At 35.7% G+C, this 21,369-nt stretch overlaps 1 protein-coding gene across 4 annotated transcripts in view; it reads right to left on the reverse strand.

The window, feature by feature from the left end:
- PIK3C3 (phosphatidylinositol 3-kinase catalytic subunit type 3) overlaps positions 1–21,369 on the reverse strand; it is a 159,844-nt gene that overhangs the window by 84,737 nt on the left and 53,738 nt on the right. For all 4 annotated transcript variants that reach the window (XR_001917180.1, XM_005696968.3, XM_005696969.3 and 1 more), the window contains 5 exons: positions 14,925–15,011; positions 12,735–12,830; positions 10,046–10,117; positions 6,634–6,738; positions 5,404–5,496 (listed from right to left, as the gene is read on the reverse strand). Coding sequence is in view for 3 of the 4 variants with exons in the window: in XM_005696968.3 (XP_005697025.1) it covers positions 5,404–5,496; positions 6,634–6,738; positions 10,046–10,117; positions 12,735–12,830; positions 14,925–15,011 (453 nt within the window). In the remaining variant the exon portion in view is untranslated. The remainder of the gene's footprint in view (positions 1–5,403; positions 5,497–6,633; positions 6,739–10,045; positions 10,118–12,734; positions 12,831–14,924; positions 15,012–21,369) is intronic.

Consider the following 21,369-nt stretch of genomic DNA (forward strand, 5'->3'; position numbering starts at 1 on the left):
TAAAACAAAGATAGAGGATTCAAATGCAATTTTATACCTAGGGCTTCCACAGATAACTGTAGAGTATAGGTGTTAGAGGAAAGGTGTTTGGGTTCAAGTCTTAGTTTCCTGCTCCACCAATAATTACTGAGTCACATGGAGCACATTATATAACTTTCAAGTGCTCTAGCTCATAAGTTTATGTAAATATTAAATAAGTTAATGATACAGATGTTTAAAACAGAATATATATATAATAAATAGTTGACAAATGCTTCTGATGTTACTGTCAAATGTTAACCTTATCACATATATTACCATGTTTTATATTAATAGCAATAAATATTTTGTTAACCTCCTTTCTGATCTTAGAGTCACCTCATTATTATCTCCTACTTTTAGAATCATGATCACACTTCAGAGCTGAAAACACTGTTTATCATATATATTTCTAATATTAACTTCTATCAACTCAATTTTTGTAAATTTCTACATTTCCAAAATGTAGAACAGGAAAACCTGTTCTACTCAAGACACTTCTGACACCCTAATTCTCTGTAGACACTGAGTATCCTGCAACTTAACAGAATTCTGATACTCAGTGCAGAACTCAGTGGGAGACTGCTTCCCATCTCAGATGCTAAGAGCAAACACTGGGTCCTCAGGCACCCAGACTTCAGTCCAACATGGACACATACTGGGGGTTCCCACGACTGACCTTCCTCAGGCTCAATAATTGCTATAATGACTCAAAGAACTTAGAGTAATAGTTTACTTATTATTGCTGGTTTATTATAAAATATATAAATGAATAACCAGGTGAAGAAACACATTAGGTGAGGTCCAGAAGGGTCCCAGGCACCCAGTTCATGTGTCACCATAGTTAGGGATGCAACTTCCTGACATATGGATGCATTCACCAACCCAGAAGCTCTATGAACTCCACTGTTACAGGTTTTCAGAGATCCCATTACACAGGCACAACTGATTAAATCATTAACTATTCTTGGGTTCTAGCTCAATTCCCAGCCTCTCTCCAGTCCTCTATCCCTGCTCCCTCAATCTCCAGAGGTCAAAGGTAGAGCTGAAAGTTCCAACCCTCTAATCAAAACTATACAGCTCTTCTGGCCATGAGCACACCATCTCCAAGAGTCATCTCATTAGCATAAATACAAGTATAGTTGAAAAGGCTTTATTTTGAAAAACAAAAGATGCTCTTCTCATTCCTACCACTCATGAAATTCCTAGGGTTTTAGAAACTGTGTTAGTAACCAGAGATGAAGACTAAACATATGATTTTTTATTGTATCACCATATCACAGCTATTTTAATATTTTTAAATTCACAACATTCAAAACCAAAATATCTCCTTATCCTGATCCTTCCACTTGCCATATTTCTTTATTTCAGGTGCTCAGGACTAATTCTTGGCAATTGCCTCCAAGTAATTTTATACATTTTCCTCTCCTTCCTCTGCCCTCCAATACAGCTCTCAAAATCCATACATGAACCTCTTAATTATGTCTCTTTCTTCACTGTCAGCTCTGCTCCAATCCACCTGGTTTGTCTTCCTTAAAACATCACTTGTTAAGACACATTCTTGGTTTTACAGGTTTCCTTTTGCGAGTGCTATCCAACTTTGAATCATAGAATTCAAGGCTCATTACAATCTGACTCCATCTTTTCTATTTAAAGAACATTTCTATCTCCCAAACCTGACACTCTGCCTTCCTCATGCTTTTCTTTCCCATGAAACATTATCATCAAATAAGAATGACCACCAAAGTTTGTTCAAACTTTAGGACCAATCTTACTTCTGTAAAACCTTCCTCATATCACAGCACATTAATCTTGTTCTCCTTCACATCACTATTCTAGTCATTACCTAACTATTAACTAATGAGACAGTGACCCTTTATCAGTTACTATCCTATACTTCTTCATTTTGGTTATCTATAATTGTCTTTTCCCCTAGACAAACTGGGCCAGGCAGATCCCTGGAGAAGAGCATGGCAACCCATTCCAGTATTCTTGCCTAGAGAATCCCACAGACAAGCCTGGCGGGCTACGGTCCATAGGGTTGCAAAGAGTTGGATATAACCAAAGTGACTTAGCAGGCACACCCAAACAATTTTAATTTATATGAAATTTACAGTGATAGTGTCTCAAAGCCCAAAGCCTTAAATAACACTAGGCCAAGAGTTGATATCAACTGTGTGCTGAACTGAATTCGCTTCTGCTATGATATGCCATCAGCTCCTTGCCAGGAGTCACAAGCATGACTACTGTCTTGATGTCACTGTCTCAGAAGCAGCCTCGTCAGTGCAGTCAGCGTGCGTCACCATCACCTTCACCATATGATTATTCCTACTATTTTGCTCCCTAAGCATAACAGAAAGATAGCAAAATGACGGTTATCTTTAATTAACATTTCCACAAGAAGAAAGGACCATGTTAAAAGCTGAATTTAAAAGTTATAATATTCACACTTTTGGTTCCACGAAAACAAGTCACTTTGTACATGCTACAGACCATAAATTTAAAACTACTTCATAAATTTAACTGATTTTATTGGACAAACTTATTACTGTCAACTTTTCAGGTACAACATTACATCTAGACTACAGGGCTTTTATTGAAATACTTAAGACAGGTCATTTAGGAAAAAATAGGTGGAAAAAACAAATTTAATTAAAAAATAAATAAGAAGTATAACTTTGTAAGAACCAATTTCCACTAACTTGTTTCCTGAGCACTGCTTTCTCACTAGGAAATCTTTACAGCCTTAGGGTGCAAATGTCAAATAACCTAAATCATAGTTCCTGAGAAACTGGCATTGAGCAAATTTCTTTTATAAATAAATTAGGGGACAGTGGCAGAGAAGTATTTATTTTCTACAAAACCCATTTTAAATTATTACAAAGATACAAATGTGGCTATGTGAATAATTCCTTTGGTCATTTCAAGAACAATATATATTTGGTTTTCTGAAAAGTGCTTCCAAATAGTAAAAAACAGCATTCACCTTACTCTAGTGATCATAAGAACTCTATTATATGTTCTGAGAATTGAAGTTTCATCACCTATCATTTAAAAACTTGAAATCAACTAGTTAAATGAAATCTGTCACATATTTGCACATATCTAGAGGTAATTTAATTTCAGGGGGAAGTGACTTGTTTAAACAGTTTTTCTTGGAAGTTTTTCTATCTAAGGGAGTTCTGTTTTGCAAATCTATGATTCTTGAACCTACACATTCTAACAGGTTTAATTCAGTATCTTGCTATTTATTTTTAGATAAAACTGCTGCATTCAAGATTCAATTTCTGTGAATAAGGTAATTCTTTTTTAATATAGTATCATGATACTAACTCAATATTTTTAAAAAACACAAAAATCACAAATCTGTGCTTCTGCTGATGATTCTTTCTTTTTCTTGCAGGGATAAAAAGAATAACACTCAAAAGTTACAGCAAATTTAAAATTCCTCTCTCATTCTTATTATAGATGTAAAAGAGAATGAGTATGGTTCATCCACAAAGAATTTCCCAAGGCATCAATAAAAGATAGAAAAGAAAAGCCACAGAGTTAAAATGAGCTGTAACTGGATTTTTATCCAGTCCCTAGGCCATGGACTAGTACTGGTTCATGGCCTGTAAGGAACCAGGCCACACAGCAAGAGGTGAGTGGACCACCTAGCGAAGCTTCACCTGTATGTATAGCTGCTCCTCAAGGCTCCCATGGAAGAAGCGAGACTAATCTCTGATGGCTCGGTGGTAAAGAATCCGCCTACAGTGCAGGAGATACAGGTTCGATCCCTAGGTCACACAGATCCCCTGGAGGAGGAAACGGCTACCCACTCAAGTATTGTGGCCTGAAAACTCCCATGGACAGAGTAGCCTGGTGGGCTACAAAACATGGAGTCACCAAGATTCACACACAACTGAGCAACTAAGCATACAACACAACATAAACTAGAAGAGACTTAAAGTTCACAATAATTGAATCAACTCATATTAAATGTGAAGAAGCTAAAGTAGTCAAAAAGCTTCTTAATGACAATAAATAGCAATAAACAATCAGCCTTAAAACTAAGTCTCTATACTCAAGTCTAGTATGACTGTGTGTGCTAAGTCGCTTCAGTCGTGTCAGACTCTCTGCAATGCTATGAACTGCAGCTCTGCCTCCCCCACCCCCCACAGGCTCCTCTGTCCATGGGATTCTCCAAGCAAGAATACTGGAGCAGGTTGTCATGTCCTCCTCCAGAGTATCTTCCCACATCACTTATGTCTCCTGCATTGGCAGGTGGGTTCTTTGTCACTAGTGCCACCTGAGAAGGCCCCCTAGTACTGACTGCTTCATCACAATTCTCTCTCTCATAGGACACTGGCCCCAGATAGCTGAGGTGCACATGAAAGGAATGATTTCAGTGAGCCCAGAAGGAAACTTTATTTACTCCTAGCTTCAATATGGAAGGCAATGTCTAGTTCTGACCTACCCTCTCTACCCTCATCTCACGCTTGATGCCATTCTACCAATCCATCATTTCAGATTAGAGTTCTCATACTCTCTCACTAGCCACATCTCCAGAATTCTACAGTTCTTTGATAGCCACCCAGTCTCAAGGAGGCAAAAAAAAAGATAAAAGTATAAGCCTCACATAAAAAAGTATGTTGTCACAGAGCTAATTTACTTCTGTGAAAAGAGAGAAGACAAAAGTGAGTCAACATTTAACTCTGCACCTACTATGCACTAAGGACTCAACCAGGTTGCTGCTGTTGCTACTGCTACTAAGTCACTTCAGTCGTGTCTGACTCTGTGTGACCCCATAGACAGCAGCCCACCAGGCTCCCCCGTCCCTGGGATTCTCCAGGCAAGAACACTGGAGTGGGTTGCCATTTCCTTCTCCAATGTATGAAAGTGAAAAGTGAAAGGGAAGTTGCTCAGTCATGTCCAACGCTTCATGACCCCATGTACTGCAGCCTGCCAGGCTCCTCGGCCCATGGGATTTTCCAGGCAAGAGTACTGGAGTGGGGTGCCATCGCCTTCTCCCTCAACCAGGTTACTCATGCATATTCTCTCACCTGTGAAGAAGGACTGTCATAATTAGTAAAATGAGGAAACAAAGCTTCCAAAGAAATCTGCTTCACCTTATCCAGAAAGAGTAAGTTGTAGTGCTGGAAACTGAACCCAAATCCCTCTGACTTAACCCATTCAGACACTGTCTATCTATACATCAACAAAGAGGTACATATGTCTTTGTGTGTATAGTTTCACAATTTTTAAAAAAATGGAGCAACATATACTGCTCTGTAACATTTTAATAAAAATTTGACAATTAGTCTGTATTTCTATGACAGTTTTGCTCATTAGCAACAAAGTTTACAGATAAATTTGATATGTGAAAATATTCAAGAAACTCACTTTTTCTTGATTAGTAAGATAATATCTAAACTTCCATACAAGATCTTGTTCTTCATATGTAAGTTGCTTGGTTGGTGGATAACTCACAATAATCTAAAACAAAGAAAAAATAAAACACTTTATCAAATTAAAAAAAAAACAACTTGCTATCTATTTCCATTTCATTTAAAATTTTCCATTCATTTAAATATATCTATAATTACTACAGAAGAAAGGAAAATGTACATGAAGCTAAGGAAGACATAAATCTGCTGTACCTATCAGTTCAAAAAGGACATTGTTAGAGTGTAAGAGGAGAAAAAGATAGATAAAAGTTAAGCCTCATATAAAAAAGTATGTTGTTACCGTTAATTTATTTCTATGAAAAAACACAACAAACTCAAATACCAAAGTTTTACCCCACCACACTACTGCCTGCAAGATAGGCTCAAGGATATACTATACAACATGAGGACAGAAAGAACAATTTGTAATAATTGTAAATGGAAAGTAACCCTTAAATTTGTATAAGAAGTTTAAAAAAAAATAAAAATGAGGAAGAAAAAAGCCCCCACCAATACACACACAAGAAAAGGAAAAAAAAAAATCAAAACAAAAAACCACAAGTAATAAACTTTTCTCTTGTTAACAGGTTTCCCTGATAGCTCAGTTGGTGAAGAATCTGCCTGCAATGTGGGAGACCCCGGTTCGATTCCTGGGTGAGGAAGATCTGCTGCAGAAGGAATAGGCTACCCACTCCAGTATTCTTGGGCTTCCCTTGTGGCTCAGCTGGTAAAGAATCTGCCCGCAATGTAGGTAGACCTGGGTTCGATCCCTGGGTTGGGAAGATCCCCTGGAGAAAGGAAAGGCTACCTATTCCAGTATTCTGTCTGGAGAATTCCATAGACTGTATAGTCCATGGGGTCGTAGAGAGTCCACTCGATCGAGCAACTTTCACTTTCACTTCATCTTGTTAAGCCAACAGAAGACCTATCTTAGACAATGTATCTTAGGGCCAGTTTCTAAGAATACTATACTAAGACGACATACTATTTGTAGCTCTGTCTCTAGGGCTAATAGTTCCTGAAATCACCAAAATGATACAAAACGACAGAAACGTTAAGTCATTGAAACTACATAGGATTTATTAACCTGCATCTAAATCACTTTCAAATGATGTGCTATCACATGAGCTGCAATCAAAATACCCACTCAATTATTTTTATATTAATATACTTTAAATGCTCTTACATTTAGCTGATCTCTTGTGGCAGCATTAGGTTTGAGATCATGGTCAGAAGGTCCGCTTCTTAAACTCCGGGCAAGTTTGTGATGTTTGCTCTCAACTAAATTCTCCTATAAATTATTTAAAAATATTAATGAACAATGTAAATTTCACCAATAATCAGTTTCAACAGTCATTCAGAAAAGGCAAATAGTTACTTAAGACTAGTTTATAACACTATTTTCTTCTTGTTACAACTGTAGTCCCCTCTGTATCTTGTGGTAAAAGGGAAAGCTAAGCAAGCTTGCGTATGCTTCACTAGGCACTGGTGCACATGCGCATGCTATCCCAGGCCCTTGTTTTAACTCCCCATTGTATTCAAGGTTTTAAACCGTCTAGCCAATCAAATGTCACCTTCACTCCAAAAATCTCCCTTGGCAACCCAGACTAAAGCTCCCTTTTATTAGGAGTTACTAGCGACTCTGTGATATAAGCATACTATCACCTTAGTTTAAACTGCCAGTGGTAACCTAGGGCAGTGACAATGACCAAAACGCTTCACTGTTTTATCTATGGCCAAAATCATAAGCTTTGAACACACTGTCTTTGCTTACAGAGACCTTATTTTATTCATTTTTACATGTATGAATTGTCTGTTCATGTATTTTTCCTAATTTGCAAGTGGCTTTTTGGTCCTTTACTCTTCAGTATTAAGAGTTTTTGACGTACTAGATACGTAGCCCTTTGTGATGTATGTCTCAAATAGTTTCTCCCAGTTTCTCAACTGTCTTTTGACTTTGTTACAGTGTTTTTGCCATGCAAACTTTTTTCAACATAGTCGAATTTACCAATCATTTATTTTGTTGCCTCTGCATTTTGACTCAGCTTTATAAGTCTTTACCTAAACTAACAGTAAAGTACCAGTTCAGTTCAGTTCAGTTGCTCAGTAGTGTCCAACTCTTTGCAACCCCATGAACCACAGCACGCCAGGCCTCCCTGTCCATCACCAACTTCTGGAGTCCACCCAAACTCATGTCCATCCAACCATTTCATGCTCTGTCGTCCCCTTCTCCTCCTGCCCTTAATCTTTCCCAGCATCAGGGTCTTTTCAAATGAGTCAATACTTCACATCAGGTGGCCAAAGTATTGGACTTTCAGCTTCAACATCAGTCCTTCCAATGAACAGTTAGGATCCAGTTAGGATCCATTTTATAATACTTAAACCGTGATTAATTTGGAGTTTTTCATTATGTATGGTGGGAGGTAATGTATGGTATGGAAATTTTATCTTTTTCTAAATGGCTCTTCCCCAGCACTACGCTCCAGTGATGAAAAGTCACCTTTATCAATTTCCTATGTACTTGGATTTATTTCTGGGATTTTTAGACAGTTTTAATCAGTCTATGTGTATATGTACATGCACTAGTATCACACTTACACAGTCTATTTTATTGTCTGATACAGGGATAAACCAGCTTGGTGGTACTCAATGTTTGCTATATTCCTCTATTTAGTTAATACTAATGGCTACAAATTAAATTTTTTTAACACAGCAGGTAAGAAGGGTAGCTCGCCTTTTAAAAAATATCTTTTGTTTTGTCCTTTCTCAATTGCATTTAAAGCTAAAAAATTTAACATAGGTCTAACATCTTCGATTTTTTTAATTACAGCATACAAAATGTTAAAACTGTAATTGTTGATAAGCATTTTAATTAGGAAAAATTACACTAAATAAACAGAGCTCTCATTTACCTGACATTTTGGTTCAAGTTATACAAAAGCAATACAGTTCCAATATGACAAAATTTGTATACACTCATCCATTTTGAAGGTAACTCGTCATGTGTTTCCTATATCCACAATGTAAAAGACCATTTGATTCTATAATGAAAATTCAGTATCCATTTTAGACCTATTGAAACAGTGGCTGACTTTATTTTTCTGGGCTCCCAAATCACTGCAGATGGTGACTGCAGCCATGAAATTAAAAGACACTTACTCCTTGGAAGGAAAGTTATGACCAACCTAGACAGCATATTGAAGAGAGACACTACTTTGTCAACAAAGGTCTATCTAGTCAAGGCTATGGTTTTTCTAGTGATCATGTATGGATGTGAGAGTTGGACTATGAAGAAAGCTGAGCACCAAAGAATTGATGCTTTTGAACTGTGGTGTTGGGGAAGACTCTTGAGAGTCCCTTGGACTGCAAGGAGATCCAACCAGTCCATCCTAAAGGAAATCAGTGCTGAGTGTTCATTGGTGAGACCGATGTTGAAGCTGAAACTCCAATAGTTTGGCCACCTGATGTGAAGAGCTGACTCATTTGAGAAGATCCTGATGCTGGGAAAGATTGAGGGCAGGAGAAGGGGACAAGAGAGGATGAGATGGTTGGATGGCATCACCGACTCGATGGACATGGGTTTGGGTGGACTCCGGGAGTTGGTAATGGACAGGGAGGCTGGCATGCTGCGGTTCATGGGGTCTCAAAGAGTCGGACACGAATGAGCAACTGAACTGAACTGAACGCTTTTGTAAATTATGCCAGGCTTGGGAATGGGAGAAGTACTTAGATGTTTGTTTCTACAATTCCCAAGTGAGCTTTTTCTTCCAAATTTTTACTCCCTTTTTTCCCCTATTTCTTCCTTTGAAGTTAGGCCCTCAGCCATTACTTCCTGCTCTAATGACTTGTATTTACCCTAATCATGATGTTTTCATCTTCCAATGCACTACTTTCAATCTACTTTGCTGTGATTACGAAGGTAATTAATCTATTTAGAAATGAATAAAATAAGAATAAAATAGTTCAGAGTAACGTAAATGAATTCTAAGTGTGACTATGACAGTTCATATTATGCTGTTAAAAAGGATTTTTTTCTGGAACTTTCTAAATCTGAAGTCATCAAATTAAACATTTGCTACAAAGTAAGAATTCTTTTTCTTATTCCTGAGAGAGCTATCATCTCAACAATTCATAAGCAGGTATCTCAAAATCATCCAAGAAACCATAATCCAAACTGAACAGTTTAGGTAACTACCAATAATCTTCCCTATTTTTCACTAAAATCAATCTCCCTAAAATTTTTATCCATTGATCTTATTGTTACCTTGTGGTATAAATAAATTCTCCTTCTATTATGATGACAATCTTTCAAATACTTGTTTATCCAAATCTTATTTTAAGATCGCATTCTATAGCTCTTTCAATAATTAAAATAAAATGGTTTACCAACACTGCACCATCCAGGCCTTATGCTAAGGTAGTATTTCTTGTAAATATTCCATTTGAATCTGATTCCATATGGCTGAAGTGAATTTATGATTCATTTTTAAATAACCAATGAAGTTACAGATACACTTTTTAGAAAGTGTATGATGCGGATGTAAGTCATAATCAGTCTGGAGAAAACAAATTTCATTAGAAATTTGACAGTGACTCACCATAGACATCTGAGGGTCAGGAACTTTCACTATCTCAAAGCTTGTTAAAATTGGAGATGACTCATCACCATCCTGGATCAAAATGCAACAAGTTCAAAAAATACATATATATATTTAACCAAATGGCAAGAGACAATACATGAGCATGTGTACTCTAATGTATTTTAATTTTTAAATAACATCATTCGTCTCTTTAAAAAATTATCATCTTTCAACTATATTTTAAATCCATTTGTTACATATATATATCCATTTGTTGCCTTCTGTTGCTGATTAAATATTTTTAGAAAAATAAAATTTAATAATAAAAAAAACCTGTATTATATAGTTATTAGAGATATGATGTCTGGAAAATCCGTAGACTATAATTGTCCGGATTTTGTTTTAAACTTTGTTTTTAATGACTAAGTCAAAATAATATGTCCTAATTTTAAAACTCAGAACAAAATATCAAAGAGTATAATTAAAATATGGCACAATGGATATGTCACATTATTTGCAAAAATCACTTAGCAGATTTTGGTTATTTTTCAAATTACCACAATTAAATTCCATTCAGAAAAGTACTTTTACATGTGGGTCAACATTACTCAAAGTTATACCCAACTAGAAACTCAGCAGCATTGCTTCTCAGAGGACACTTACTCAACACCATGCAAGCTAGAATAATAAAATCAATACTTATGAAATAAAACTGTCTTATTTTGTTAGCATTATCATCTTTGAATAACTCTGGCTTTTATTTTTACCCATTTCAGGGAAGAAAGGTAATTTGGCCTAATAAATGTCACTGCGTACATCCTGGAAAAGGGTAAACTAATTTAGGTGGAAACTCATTTCCTCGCAATTGTACACCTGGCATCAAATTTTTCTGTCAACTTCCAAATACTAGTATATTTTCAATTTTACATATGTGTAACAAAATCAGGAGAGACTGAAAGAGGGGGAGTATTGTGACTTTAGGTTCAGTAATTGAGTCCTAGAGAAAACCACAAATTCCCACAGCCATTGTTTAATAGGCTGGTTCTCAGTCACAACACCAAAATACACATTTATCAACCCAAGTGTGACAAGTAATCTTCACTAAGGCTATCTGTCACAGAAGACAGGTGACAAGAAAGTCTATTTCCATTAGATTCAATGCACTGGCCCAGCAATCTTTACACTAAGTGGAAATATGACAGGAAAGGTAGACAGGCATTAATTTATGGGCAATTTTCAAGAAGCAGTTAGAAAGGGGTCAAGAACCTTTTCAAAAATACTTGAAATTCTTCTAATTTCTATTCTGTTATTATTTCATCTATTATCAAAGCTATCTTTCAAAAGATCTTTCACATCTCCAGTGTTTGAAAATACCATCACCATTAGCATGCTTTTGCAATATAAACTACATATGGGTGGGACATATTGCTTTTAATGAAATTACATATAGTAAAAATTAAAAATGTGATTTTAGTAAAATATATTGGTAACAAAACAATTTCACTCACATTCATTACCCTTTCTTTTTAATGGTTTTTCTAATGAATAAACAGAGTGTAAAATAGTTTACCTTCCTATCTTTTTTCCCCCCCAGAGAATATAATTTATAAAATAAAAAGTGGAAACAAGTAAACTTTTTTAACCTTTTTTCTAAAGGAAGGGGTAAAAGATAAAGGGAAATATATGTATACCTTGCAAAGTACCACAAAAATGATCACAAACTATGCAAATCCTCAACCTTCATTATGAAAACATCTTTCAAATAGTAATTTAACAGCTATAAAACATGTATTTAAAAAACAAATCACTTGTGACAACTTTAACAAATAGCGCTAACATGTAAATGCAATTTCAAAGCACTACTTCTTATGAACAACTTAGCTCTATGCAGGAAGAAATATTATTCTTTTATGCCATGTATCAAAAATCTGTCCTCATTTAACACTGATTCTGACTTATACCATCTTCATAAGTGCTTGTCTCAGTACTTTCACAATAACAGAAGGTGCCTAGTTTATGTGCTTTTGAACTCCACATGCTATTATTTCTGTAGTACTGAAACGAAGACCCATCAATAAGCATTTAAAGCATAGATAGTTTTCAAGTAGCTAGATATCAAACACACAACTACTTTCTTTTGGTAATGAACAAACCTGAGCAAATTCGTAACTGCATTACTTTTACCTCTCAGACTACTGATAACATGATTTTCTTAATTTTGCAAGTACTTTATAAATAAATGAACATTTAAAAGGTCTTTCATAAGCATACTTATGTTTAGGGTCACATATAGTTTCAACACATTATATACATACTTATTATATACAAACATACCCTTAACATACAATAGCCTAACACAAAAAATATGACGCCCTCTTTTTACTTTTTAAGTGGATACTAATTGTTAATGAAGCTATTGCTTTAATGTCCTACTTGCCAATTTAGAAAACAGTTAATCAAAAGTTTTTAATCTCTTGCATATTTATTGAATTCTGTAACCCAGAAATGTATTACATGAATGATCAGCTTTTGTAATCTTGTTCTAGCTAAATGATTTGATTTGTATATATAGATATATAAACAGCTGCTGCTGACAGCTGTCTGCTGCCCTCCTGTAGCCAAATAATTCATCCCAGCAGGAACAATAGTAATTTTTTTTAATGTTTCCCCTCCCCTCTACCTTAGAGACCATAAACAAGGAAAATACCTTTTCATAATAAACAATACCATATTCCTTATCATCACACTTGACACATCGAAACTCAACCATCAAGTACATGAAATTAGAACTTCGTTTTTCACTCTAAAAAAGAAAAAAAAATTATGAAAAATGATTTTCTTCAACATCAGTTTGTATTTTATGCCCAATTTAGTAGTACAAGGAATCTATTAAATACAAGTTAAAATGTAATAAATGATTATGTCATTATTATAAGTGTATTGTTTTATATACTATTACTATTTCACTACTGCCTTATCCAGAAGTCCCTACTACTCATTTGTAACTCCCTCCTCAAACTTAATGAAATTTTTGGTTTCTTCAGTAGTAGGAATTTTATTATATAACATTGTAAAGGTATTTAGTATACATTTGCAGGAAAATTATTTCATCTCAAAAAAAAATAAGATTTTTGTATTTCTAAAAATTTTAAGCAAAGAACAGTTCCGACTAATCCAAATATAAAAGTTAATATAACAAAAACAAAGGTAAAACAAAATATGTAACTAAGGACAGAGGCAATTTGAGCTTAACAGATACAACATTTACAAGTTTTTGACAATTTATAAATGGTCCTAAAATAACTTGCCATCATTTGTAAATTTTTATCAACACACTTTAAATAACAGTTTTTCTGGGAAACAGTTATTCTTCCCCAACATATAAAATGTTGGCTGTGTGTATAACTGTATTCCCTTAAGGAAGCAAATATTATGTTAATAATTAAGTAAAAAAAAAAGAAACTTAAAAGGGTGATTAGTTCCAACCCAAATCAGTTTGAAAAATGGCTTTAAATCTATAGTTATATAACCACAAGGATCTAAGAAGGTCACTTAAAACTGTTCAGCTTTATGAAGCATATTATAAGTCTATTATGATAATGGTAATGGCCTCAGCCTCTTATCTTTTAAAGAGTGTGCATAGAGTGAGAAAAAGACTGAGCAAAGTATGCACTAACGTTACATTTTCTAAACCCAGGGGTATGTAAGTTGATGAATAGAAGCATTTCAATTAAACTGTTTTTAGAATGTGACAACTATAAAAATCCAAAACAGTAAATTTTTTTCCAGTTTCAGTATATGAGAATATATTATAAATAAGTTTAGAAAAGATACCCAGTATTCATACTAAATATAACTGTTGTTAGACACTACCAATTTGTTTTCTAAAAATGCACAATGCTAAAATTCAACTTTTCTTAGTGTTCACTTAAAATGACCAATTTCTCTCTTCCTCCTGCTAAACACTGTTCAGAGAACAAAAATTAAGTCAGTTGTGCCATGTGCTGATCACTGTAAGCTACATATATCACAAACCTGTTATCCCTCTCTCCTAATGTGATTAATATACAATTGTTAGTTCTGCTCTCTAGGCCAAACATATAGTATTTCAGCGCTAATGTACAGAAACTTTTGTTGTTCTAATTTTGTAAAGAGTTTCACTAAAGTAATGTCTCAATTAAACCTATTCTGGACCAAAACACAATATCAGTAAGTACACAAATTATCTGAACCATGTAACTTCATCAAGTGTGCACAGTCCTACATGTACTAAGGAAGAGAAGGAGCATCTTCACTGGGGATAGGAACTGCTAACGGTGACTTAAGGTAACTGAAGTAAAGACACTGTGTTGACATTATGTTGACAGACATATCCAACTTAGACATGAACTACCATATGGAGAAAGAGAGAATCTACAAGTGTGGTATCAAACTTAACATGGGCTTCACTTATATGATATTTACAATGAAAAGCAGTCAAAGGGAAGTGTTGGTCATTTAGTCATATCTGACTCTTTGTGACCCTGTTGACTGTGGCCCACTAGGCTCTTGTCCATGGAATTCTCCAGGCAAAAATACTGAAGTAGGTAGCCATTACTCTCTCCAAAAGATGTTCCTGACCCAGGCACTGAACCCGGCTCACCTGCACTGTAGAAGGATTCCTTACCGTCTGAGCCAGAGATATCTACTACTTATTTCAGTGTTTAAAAGAACACTAAAATATAAAAAAGGCAGCTATCTCAAGTTTTCCTCTTATTAGCATAGAAGTCACAACTAGAAGTTATCCTCAATATCTCACATATGAGAGATACATGACAATGAATAATTCTTCTAAATAATTTTTCATTTAAAACTCTGGAGAAAAAATTTTGAAATAAAAAAGAGGGATACAACCCACCTCATTTATCATTTCTATTTCTCTAAATGTCAATCTGTCCAGCCAATCTACTTTCACCATGTGACCTTGTCGATGAGCTTTGGTGAGCTGCAAAACAAAATGGAGAAAATTTTAAGAGACAGATATCATAGAAAAGAGGATAAAGAATGGCAATGGGTCATTCTCACCTTCTGGGAAAGACTACATTCTACCTACAGGATGTGTACCTCTCTAAATAAACTTGCTTTCCCCTTAAAAAAAAAAAAAACTATAGTAATGATCATCAACATGACAGTGAAAGTGCTAGCTTATGTAATAAAACAAGGAAAAGGAAATAAGCAATGAACAGACTGGGAAGAAATAATACATTCTTTAGTCAAAGGTGACATAATCATTTATGTAGCAAACATTTTAAAATGGACAAAAAAAAAAAGCTCCTGGAATTAATAAGCAATTAATAAGCAAGGAGGATACAAGGTTCATATAAAAAGTCAATCTCTTTTCTATATGCCAGCAATTCATAAGTAAAACTTGAAATTAAAAACACAATCATCATTTACATTGGGCTTCCCAGGTAGCACAGCGGTAAAGAATCCACCGACCAATGCAGGAGACACAGGAGATCTGGGATCAATCCCTGGTCAGGAAGATCCCCTGGAGAAGGAAATGGCAACCCACTCCAGTATTCCTGCCTGGAAAATTCCATGGACTAAGGAGCCGGGTGGGCTACAGTCCATGGGGTCCCAAAGAGTTGGACACTAATTATTTATATTCTGTTCAGTTCAGTTGCTCAGTCGTGTCTGACTCTGACTTCATGGACTGCAGCACACCAGGCTTCCCTGTCCATCACCAACTCCCAGAGCTTGTTAAAACTCCTGTCATAATATAAGCTAATCATTTATATTAGCACCCCCCAAAAATAAAATTGACATAAATCTAACAAAATATGTGTAAGATCTATACGAGGAAAATTACAAAACTCTGATGAACAAGATCAAAGAAGAACTAAATAAATAGATACTCCAATCAGGGTAAGAAGATTCAGTATTGTCAAGATGTCAATACTTACCGATTTGACCTATAGATGCAAAGCAATCCCAGTAATCAAGATAGTGTGCAAAATAACAAATAAATAGATCAATGAAACACAACAGATTCCAGAAACAGATCACATAAATACAGTCAACAGATCTCTGACCAAGAAGAGGAGGCAATAAAATGGAGCAAAGAGTCATTTCAACAAGTATTGCTGGACTAACTGGACATGCAGGTGCAAACAAATACATGTAGACAAAGACCTTACATCCTCTACAAAAAATAATTCAAAATGAATCACACACCTATAGTAAATCACAAAATATGAAACTCCTATTAGATAATATAGTAGAAAATCTAAATGACCTTGGGTATGATGACAGGTTTCTAGATATAACACCAAAGGGACAATCCATAAAAGAAAATCACTGATAAACTGGACTTCATTACAATTAAAAACTTCTCTCTATGAAAGACAGTGTGAAGAGAATGAGAAAGCAAGTCACAGGCTGGAAGAAAATATTTGTAAAAGACCCATGATAAAGAATGTTAGCCAAAATACACAAAGAACACTTAAAACTCAACAAAAGAAAACAAGTGATCGGATTAAAAAAAAAGGGCCAAAGGTTTTAATAACTTGCCAAAAAAGAAATATGGCTGGTAAATAGTTATATGAAAAAATGCTGCACATCACATGATGTCAGGGAAATGCAAATTAAAATGAGAAATCACTAAACGTCTATCAGAATGAACAAGATTTGGAAAACTGACAGCACCAACTGCAGGTGAGTACATAGAGCTACAGGAATTCCTACTAATTGCTTGGGGGAATGCAAAACGTACAGCTGCTTTGGAAGACAGTGTGGCAGCTTCATACAAAACTAAACATACTCTTACCATACATCCCAGAATTGCCCTCTTTGGTGTTTATCTAGAGTTGAAAACTTATGCCCACACAAAGGGGGGCACATGGGTATTTTTATGGCTTTATGGCTTTATTTATAATAGCCAAAACCTGGGCACAACTCAGATGGCCTTTAGTAAGTAAATGGATAAACTGACACATTCAGACAATGTTACTTAGTACTAAAAAGAAACGAGGTATCATATGTAAAATAGATAGCCAGTAGAAATTTGCTATATAATGCAGGGAGGTCAAGCCAGTACTCTAGGACAACCTAGAGGGTGGTACAGGGTGGAAGGTGGGAAGGAAGTTCCAGAGGGAGGGGATATATGTATACCTACAGCTGATTCATGCTGATGTATGGCAGAAACCAACCCAACATTATAAAGCAATTATCCTCTAATAAAAAAAAAAAGAGGTAATTACCCATGAAAAGACACCAAGAAATCTTAAGTGCACATTACTTGCACATTGCTAAGTGAAAGAAGCCAGTCTGAAAAGGCTACCTACAGTATGATTCCAACTAAAGAAAAGATCAAACTATAGAGATAATGCAAAGATAAACGGCTGACTTGAAACTAAACATGAAAAAATCTAAGATCTGGTCCCATCACTTCACGGCAAACAGGAGGGGAAAAAGTGGAAGCAATGACAGATTTTATTTTCTTGGACTCCAAAATCACTGTGGACAGTGACTACAGCCATGAAATTAAAAGTCTCTTTCCCCTTGGAAGAAAAGTTATGACAAACACAGTATTAAAAAGCAGAGACATTACTTTGCCAACAGAGGTCCATATAGTCAAAGCTATGGCTTTTCCAGTAGTCATGTGTGGATGTGAGAGTTGAACAATAAAGAATGCTGTAAGTGCCAAAGAATGGATGCTTTCTAATTGCGGTGCTGGAGAAGCCTCTTGAGAGTCCCTTAGACCACAAAGAGATCAAACCAGTCAATCCTAAAGAAAATCAACCCTGAATATTCATCAGAAGGATTGATGCTAAAGCTCCAATACTTTGGCCACCTGATACCAAGAACCAATTCATAAGAAAAGACCCTGATGCTAGGAAAGACTGAAAGCAAAAGAAGAGGGCAGCAGATGATGAGATGGTTAGATAGTATCACCAACTCAATGAACATGAATTTGAGCAAATTCCAGGAGACAGTGGAGGGCAGAGAAACCTGACTTGCCACAGTCCATGTGTTTGTAAAGAGCTGGACAGGACTTAGTGACTGCAAGACAACCACAATAAAGTTGCCCAGGGTAGTGGGGAGAAGAGGGAATAAAAGTGGAGCACAGAAGATCTTTAGGGCAGCAAAACTACTCTGCATCACATTATAAAAGAAAGAAAGAAAGTGAAGTCGCTCAGTCGTGTCCAACTCTTTGCGACCCTATGGACTGCAGCCCGCAAGGCTCCTCTGTCCATGGGATTCTCCAGGCAAGAATACGGCAGTGGGCTGCCATTTCCTTCTCCAGGGGGTCTTCCCAATCCAGGGATCGAACCCGGGTCCCCTGCATTGCAGGCAGATGCTTTATCCTCTGAGCTATCACATTATAATGATGAATAAATGACATTAAACATTTGTCAATGCCCATAAAATGTACAATATTCAGAGAACCATGAGGTAAACCATGGATTTGGGGTAATTATGACCTTTCCCTGCAGGTTCATCAATTTTAACCAATTATAACAAATTTATCACTGTGGTGGGAGGTGTTGAAAATGGGGGAGCTATGCATGAGTTAGGACAGAGTGTATATGAGAAATATTTGTACCTTCCTCTTAGCATTGCTGTGAATGTATAAGTATTCAACAAAAGTAAAATCTTTAAAAAAAATCTAAAAACTTAAAGAAAAATGACGGATTATATCACCTTTACATTTGATACATTTCTATGAATAACAAAAGCCATATACAACTATCAAGATAAGAAATGGACTTGTCTGGAAACTGTTACAACTTTAAAAAAAATTTTTTTAAATGGTCTATAATCTGTCACTAAACATGCTAAAAAATAATGAAGCCTTTACTGAACATATCTTCATCTATATTTCTTGTAGTTATAATAATAGTTCTTCAAATTGAAAATAAACTGTTTTTCCACATCTCTATATGAAAAATAAGATAGCTACATACATAAGGCATTTCTCTGGAGCCTATAATACTCTAAGATGTAAGCGCATTGGTGTGAGTGTTGCATTTTAATTTTAAAAGAATTAGCAACTAAATAACAACAATAAAAGAATTAACAGTAATAGAAGATCTAGGGCTAGAAAAAGAATTTCTAGAGCTGCAGTTGGTAGAGTGCTCTGAAGGTCTTACATACCAACCTAACCTTGGTTTCACAATTTAAATAATAAATCTACTACTATAGAGAATTCAAGATAATTTCTAAGGTCTTCAAACTGCAACTAGATTTTATCTAAGATAGTGTAATTTTAAACAACAGCATTATTTATGTATCAAACCTTTCTTTCTAAACAAATTCATAGCATAAAGCAAAACTGGGCATTAAGGACTTCATGGTAGCTGGACTTTATGACTTGTCTTCATTTCTATTACACATGCTATAATGGCATTCCTACAAGGATGGTAAATACCTTCACCAATTATAATTTACCTCTCTCACAGAATCAAAAATCTTCATCAGTATTCTTTATATTCCTCAAATAATGTACTCTTATCACAATTACATCGTCATACTATTTCAGAAATAAAAATAACTTCATACAAGTTTTGAGGATCACTGTAATATAAAAATATTATCAGCTTAGCTGTCTTCTGAATAACAAATTCTTTTCCATCTGAGGTAACCTCTAAATGAAAATGGATAAGGCAATAATAAGTGGTTAGCATTATTATTCACACAAAGCAGCAATAACTAAACATTTTGTGGAACATTAGACAAATATACTCGGAGACGGCGATGGCACCCCACTCCAGTACTCTTGCCTGGAAAATCCTATGGATGGAGGAGCCTGGTAGGCTGCAGTGCATGGGGTCGCGAAGAGTCAGACACAACTGAGCGACTTCCCTTTCACTTTTCACTTTCATGCACTGGAGAAGGAAATGGCAACCCATTCCAGTGTTCTTGCCTGGAGAATCCCAGGGACGGGGGAGCCTGGTGGGCTACCATCTATGGGGTCACATAGAGTCGGACACGACTGAAGTAACTTAGCAGCAGCAGCAGCAGACAAATATACTAACATGGAAATAGACCAAGAATTAATCATAAGGAAACCAAAAGAACATGAGGCTACAAGTTCATGACCTAAAATTCTAATCCTAGCACTCCATTTTTGAATTCTGTCATTTTTGAACCCACAGATCTACAAAAAGGATTAACTTCTAGTCCTGGTACCAAAATTCAAATAGAATAATGGATATACATTATGACAGATAGAATTAACCCATATAGTCTGTAAAGAATTGTATTCTCACTTTGCCATATGTTTCCATCTAGTTTTTTAAATTAATAAAAATATACAGGGTCATAGCATATCAACATAGCACATCAACACTGATGTCAGAGCTAGAACTGAAACCCCACATCTGTAAAGTTCATACTTTTTCCACCAGTCTTCACTATCTCCTCTATTGATTCATTTGTAGAAAGAGATTTAAGTCCAATTAAATTTTTTAATGTTTTAAACTAAACTTTCATACTTACGACATAGTAGTTGATTCTCCACTAGTTTCCTTTGAGGAAAAAATTGTCAAAAGTATATTAAGTTTAGATATGGGAGAATGTGTTGGGCATTTTTCTTTCCCTTATTAAATCATCAGATAAACTGAAAATTTTCTAAAGTCATTTCACTAACACTAGAATTCATGTTTGCTGCTAATATATTATACATGGGCTTCCCTAGTGGCTCAGTGGTAAAGAATCCATCTGTAATTCAGGAGCCACAGGAGAGGCGGGTTCAATTCCTGGGTCCGGAAGATCCCCTGGAGGAGGGCATGCAACCCACTACAGTATTCTTGCCTAAAAATCCCATATACAGAGGAGCCTTGTGGGCTACAGGCCATAGGGTCACAAAGAGTCGGACATGACTGAAGCAACTTAGCACACACGCAAGCACTTGCATAGTATATTTCTAGCTTTTCTATTTGAATACTAAAAGATGACTATTCTCAACCTTACAAATAGCAACCAAAGAATGCATGGTCAAGGATGGTAGTACCATAAACTGGTATAACCATTTCGGAGTACAAGTTTAAATTACCTGAGATATATTAGTATTTGTGCATCACTGTTTCCAATATGGAAAACATTGGACATAAAAGAAGGTAAATGTCTATAAACAATGGAAACTGTTAAAGTAAACTATGGTACACATATTAAGAAATACTTCAAGCAAGAAGAAAGAAAAATCTTTATAACCTGCTAGGAAAGATTACTATGACAGTTGAATACAAAAGCAACTGCAGAGGTTCCCTGGTAGCTCAGTGATAACGAATCTGCCACCAAAGCAGGAGATATAGGTTCGATCCCTAAGCCCACATGCCGCGGAGCAAATAAACCTGTGA

The sequence above is a fragment of the Capra hircus genome, chromosome 24 (genome assembly GCF_001704415.2).
Source record: "Capra hircus breed San Clemente chromosome 24, ASM170441v1, whole genome shotgun sequence".
NCBI classification, from domain to species: domain Eukaryota; kingdom Metazoa; phylum Chordata; class Mammalia; order Artiodactyla; family Bovidae; genus Capra; species Capra hircus.